At 41.5% G+C, this 6,000-nt stretch overlaps 1 protein-coding gene across 1 annotated transcript in view; it reads left to right on the top strand.

The window, feature by feature from the left end:
* The first annotated feature begins 580 nt into the window (after window positions 1-580).
* The window catches only part of doc2a (double C2-like domains, alpha), a 31,052-nt gene continuing 25,632 nt past the window's right edge, over window positions 581-6,000 (top strand). Inside the window, exons 1-2 of the mRNA XM_020924429.2 lie at window positions 581-872; window positions 5,470-5,828. Coding sequence (XP_020780088.1) covers window positions 5,474-5,828 — 355 coding nt within the window. The 5' untranslated portion in view covers window positions 581-872; window positions 5,470-5,473. The remainder of the gene's footprint in view (window positions 873-5,469; window positions 5,829-6,000) is intronic.

The following is a 6,000-nucleotide window of genomic DNA, read 5'->3' as shown; positions in this document are numbered from 1 at the left end:
GATTTGTTCCAATCTCTTCTTTTTCAGAACAGATTCCATATTGCATTCCCTGCCCTTATAGCAACGTTGACACTAGCTGCCATTGTAGATACCAATTGCTTTCCTACTCTAGTCTGCGATGTATCAAGTGTAAGAGGGATGGGTTCACAATTTCCTGTTGCACATCAAAAAGATTAATCATTATTTGATCAGTTAAGAAGTGTTCATGTGTTATGGATTCATGGATTTTTTTTTCCTGTTTCTAAATCGGTGAGCATAAAATTGTGTATAGTGAATGAATGTCAGAGTTGGTTGTCCCCTGGACTCTTGCCCTGAAGAAGAAGAGGGCAACACGTGTTTAGTAAGCATTTGTTGTAAGTGGTCATTATAATACAATGACATTAACAAAGAGCATAGCATTTTCTTCCTTATCCTCAAAAGGTTATGTTAAGTCTCCAGGGAATGAATTCGATGCATCCCCCAAAGTGACAGTAACTCGTTCGTATATGTGCAGTGGGCGGTTGGAGGGAGGGAGCGAGGAGGGGTGATTGTGATGGCAGCAGAGCGCGTGGCTTTGCACTGTCACACAGCACAAGCCGCGCGCGCCAAAGGGATATAACTGCTATTCCCTCCTTCTCCTCCCGCTGTCTGCCCTCTGCTCCCCCGTTTTCATCTCCTCTTGAACTATCCGAGCATTTAATTTTTAATGATAACGCGCGGAGCTGCGTCGTTTTCTGCTTGCTCCTGCGCTCTTACTCTCTCTCCTCCTCCATCCTCTCCACTCTGCGCTTGTCCGTGCGCCCGCCACCTGTTAGTTTAGTCTGGCTCTTCAGTCCATGCTGGAAACCATTTATTTTATATGAGGAGTTTCAACCGTAACTGCTAGCACTCAGGTAAGTCCAAATTTCCAAATTTACAGTTGTTGTTAAGCTTAATTCTTACTATCTTTGTTGTGTAATTTTTATAGTTTTTGTGCATTATTTGACTTAACTCCCTAACCAATAGGCGATGGGGTTTCTTTCATTCTGTGTGCAACAATATCTTCACCCTACAGGCAGGTGCAACATGTGTCAGTATGTTTTTATAGCCCTCCTACCTGATCTGTCACTTCGCTTTCACGCCTTTTACGCACACGCACACACACTCTAATGCGGGCATATAACCATCACAATGAAGTTTACTCACTAGTCGTCTTAAAATAACTTGGCCTCTAATTGACAAGGGCTCCCTGTCACCAGGCTTAAACCATTGATGCGCTGACTATCACGCGTCTGAGTAACTATACAGGGAGATGCACACTGTATCGTTTGCCTGTCAGCTCGGGAGCTCGTTATACAAAGGTGAGGCTCTAGTGGACTGCTACTGGTCCCGAGTACAGGACAGTGGAGGGAAATAGACCGGGCACTGGGCTCACAAACTATAGGTGATATATACTGTGGCAGCGGGAGAGGGTCTGAGGGGGCGCGTAATGTGACTTTAATTTAATCTGAATAAGCTAAATGTGGAGTGAAAGGGGTCACATGTTGCACAGTTAAAAGATTGACGGTCAAGAAATATGAATCTTTTTAACTGAATAGAGGCCTATTTTTAAAAAGAACTTGAGGTCATTATCTATCATTATTGAGATATCAACCAATGTCCAAAGTGCATACAATTATTACTCATTCATCAGACAGAATTGCCTTCCATGAAACACTGACATGAAATAAATAAACAAAACAAAACAAAAATCAATTTTAAACTGAGTTGTTTATGTTGTATGGCTTAGAAGACAATTTTATATTCTTAGATCAGCATTTTTGAGTAGCTCCCTTAGCAAACCTATTGAATTACTTTTCTTCATGCATTGCATGATATCTTGGACTCCATGTGATTGCATAATCTGTAAACACAGGGCAGTATGCTAGTGGTATATGTCATGTATATGTAGCGATGGGACAAATGAATTATGTATCTGATGTTGCTCGAAGGCTGTGGAGATGTCAAGATAAACACAGTCAGATTTGTTAAAGAGCAGTCAGAGGATACAGTGTCACATATCGTGGCCATAAGATAATGATGAAAGCAGGAGATGAGAAAGACTCCAGCTGGCAGCATGAGGGTGATCAATCATGAGCTCGCTAGGAGCTGCTGGTGCTGTCTCCCCCCGGCTGGGTGGCCTCTGCCTGGGCTGTCTGTGGGCTCTCTGCTGGGGGCAGAGCTGGGGCTGTGTGCTGGATGGAGGAGCACCAGCTCTTGGCCACATGTGCCTGCCCTGAGAGGCGACTGACTGTGCGCATTATATCAACAAGCGAAGCAATGCGCAGCCAGGGAAAACCATTTCCTACTACTACTTATCAGGGGATTAATGTTTGTGTGAAGTGTTTTTGTTGAGATTTGTAAATGTGCTGAGTTGTAGTGAAATGTGAAAGCTGGTTTGGTCAAATTCAAGTATCTACTCAAGTATATAGATGTTTCATCAGCATACACTTTTTATATATATTATAATTGTGAAATACCATATAAAGATTGTTTATTCATTTTCTATATTTTCTCCAAGGGTTGACTGTGTCCATGGGCTGAGTACAAAGTGGCAAGACCCAGGCCAGGACAGAGATAAAGACAACCACTCATTCACACTATTCAGGATCAAATGTGGCATTTTGTCCTTTTTGTGCAGAGAAACACTTCTCTCTATTGATCAGACAGATTGCCAATTTGTCCAAATCTCTTCAACCTTGATTCATTTCTAAAATGACAGTGGCTTCATTGTCTTTTCTAACTAACATTTTGAAAATTACATGTCAAAATTTTACATTACCTCTTTATTTTCCTCTTTTCTAAAGTACTAGACATGACTCTTTAGAAAACAGATGACTAACAACTTGATGTTTTGCCTCCTCCAGGGTGACATATTCAGTAATTGTAACCCCACTCAGCAACAGCAGGAAATGACAGATAACTGTGACATTTGCTATTAATAATAAACACAAACTAACTAAAGCGCTTTTGTGCATCAAAATAAACAGCACCAGGTTTTATTTCAACTACAGAAAGTGTGTTTTAGGTCAGATTCTTCTGCCAAAGCTGAATTTTTAAGTAAATGGAACTATAAGATTTCTCTACAACTGTAAGGTTACAGACCGTAGTGTTAGAAATATAAGTATAGAAATATTGTTATTCACATAGAGTTTTGGCCAAAGGGACTCTGACTGCTTAGTGATGAACTCTGACCAGCTTAGGGCTTCACAAGTCATGTGCGACTGGGTCCACTATGGACCCAAAATGGCCGTCGCTGATGCTCTCACTGCTCCAGAGGTCTGGCAAAGTCCTTTCACCAGCTGAGTGGGTAAAGTTTGCAGCTGGTGCACAGTGGCACTGCTCTGGATAAGTCTGTTTCATGCGGTGCCAGTGAAAAGCTGGAGGAGACTCAGAGTTGTGCTCACAGCAAGAGGCCGGACTGAACATGACAGGCAACCCTCACTGTCTGTAATCCACATGAAGGTCAACAGTTAGAGATGCCCACTTCCTGTGGGTCAGAACCACTGTGTCCAACATGAAACCATCTGTTTATGGCTCAGTCGATACAAAAAACAGCAGACTGCTCCACTTGTTTGAGCCCAGCCTCAACCACTTACAAGACTAAACCTGAAGACTAAACAAACAAACAACCTTACAATACAAACATTGCCACAGCATCTATTGATTACACCAGCATGAGCAGTTAGCATCCAGGAGAGCTATTGTTTAGTATGGAGCACAACTCCTCAGGGCATTCTGTCCTTGGAAAACCAAAGCAGCAATGTTTTTGTAAAACCTCTTCTTTCATTTGTACAATAAACAGAGACTAGGTAAAATTATTAGTGAGGTATGAGAAATGCTGTTAAGTTAGTGCTTTAAGAAAAATAGGTGCGTTACAACTATTCCAAAAGGATACATTTTAAAGAGACAGGTTCTGTGTAAAATATTGTACAGGTTTTCTGACTAACTGTTGCAATTTTGTGTTTGTACATTGATTTGCCTTTTTACATAAAGCTTAAATCTGGCAAATGGCAGATTGATTTTATGTTGCTCAAAAGATTAGTTCATCTTTATTAGTGTAATAAAGATGGCGATATAAGATGCAATAAAGAGAGAGAGGAGCAAATGCAGAGAAGGAGTTAGCCATGGAAAAGGGCTACCAGGAAAAAGAGGAGGGAAGAGAGGTAGTGACCATAAGTCAAAGGACATGCCTTATTACTGGGTGATATGGCAATATTAAATATACTTGTTGTCTGACCTATGATGGACTCATAATTTGGAGTAATCCCTAAATTCAGGATCCAGGATTTTTCTAATCATGGCAGGTCTATCCTCAAACAAGAGCACAAGTTCTCACAAGATCAAAATGCATCACCCAAATGAAATATTATTTTGTGATCCCCAACAGACCAAAAAGTTTTAGTCTGTCAGTGACCAATTACCTGACTTTTAGTTTTTTGGCTAAATACATGTGTAGAAAATTTAAAAAAATGCACTGAAAATTGTGTGGACTTGAATAGATCAGCATGGATTATCATGAGTTTGGAAATGCAAGGCTGAAAAATCTGCTGTGTTTATGAGGGCTCTTCTCTCATTTCTCTCTCCATCCTTTAACATTTATCCTATAATTGCCAGTGCGTCTCAGATTGATCTGAGATTGTTAAGCACTTCAGATAACAGTCATGCCCCAGTAGCTCACCCACTATTTCTTGAGGGATTGTGAGATTCACGGGGGACCCCCATTTGCCATTATATCTTCTCCTTAAAATGATAAAAATTGAGTGTGTTCAGATATGCTCTATCTATGCTAATTTGTGCACATCCGTTATTTTATTTTTTTATTTTTATTTTTTTGCCATTTTGTGGGTTATATCTCTCTTTTTTAAAGAGCCATAATTATGATGAAGGGAGTTTCAGTGTGTAAGCGATAAAAGTCTTGCTTTTCACCATATGCCAATGAGACAGTTCAGTTAGATGTGATGATATCGGGTGGACAACAGAGCACCAGGCTCTCATTAAATCTGTATTTTCTGTTGAAGATCGCAGAGCAAATGAAAGCAGTGCCTCAAAGTCCTCTTCTCCCTGGGCACAGTATTTCCTTCTCTGAATATATTCAACAACAACAAAAAAAACAACAAGTTATTATACATAAAACCATTACTATGAAGAATGCACATTTAAAGAGAACAATATTGATTTGGAGCATTTGCATTTTCAAGATGCATAGTAGGTCTTTGCTTGTTTTGGTGTTTAAAATAATAGTACCTGTCCCAGAACTTGTGTACACTTATGCACTTCATGCTACTACTACTACTACTGTAGAAAATGCACCCTTCATTGAAGTGTACAGTGTGTGTAACTGGACAAGTCCATACCCTCTTCTTTTACTTCAGAATCTTATTACATAACATTGAATGAAATACAGCCTCTGTTGTAATGAACATAGTTTGCATTGGTTTAGGAATAACTGTTTGTTTCTCTATGTTGCAGCTCTATGACAGTACGCAAAGGAAAGTCCTTAGCCATCTCCATCCAGGAGCACATGGCCATCGATGTCTGCCCAGGTCCCATCCGTCCTATCCGGCAGATCTCTGCCTATTTTCCCCGGCTGTCACCCACTTCCTCCTTTTCAGAACCTCTGTCACCCAGTCATGGTGCTGCGCCCGCGACTCTGAGCCCGGGCTGCTCTGGGGGGCAGGGAGGCGGGGCCTCAGGAACAGGAGGTGGGACTAGTGGGGGTCTGCTGTCGCCTCTGTTACCAGGGGCAGCGGGAGGCGGGGGCTCACTGTCCGCCATGAGCAGCATGGACACCTCCATTGAGATCGACAGCTGTGACAGCGATGATAACAGTGAGTCATCAGCATAAGCTTCACCTGGTGCCATTCAAATGAAGTTCCTGCTGAAGTCCAGATGGAAAATGTCACAAAGTTTACAGAGATAGAAAGGCTCTGGTTTCAGACAGAGCAGAGCAGGCAGTGGCTGCAGCATAATGAATGTGCATCCTGCTCTGAGCACTGCAGC

This window comes from Boleophthalmus pectinirostris, unplaced genomic scaffold (genome assembly GCF_026225935.1).
Source record: "Boleophthalmus pectinirostris isolate CB_2022bp ecotype Guang Dong unplaced genomic scaffold, ASM2622593v1 HiC_scaffold_14, whole genome shotgun sequence".
NCBI classification, from domain to species: Eukaryota; Metazoa; Chordata; class Actinopteri; order Gobiiformes; family Gobiidae; genus Boleophthalmus; species Boleophthalmus pectinirostris.
Note: the sequence above shows the minus strand (reverse complement) of the source record. Positions and strands in the feature narration are given on the sequence as shown.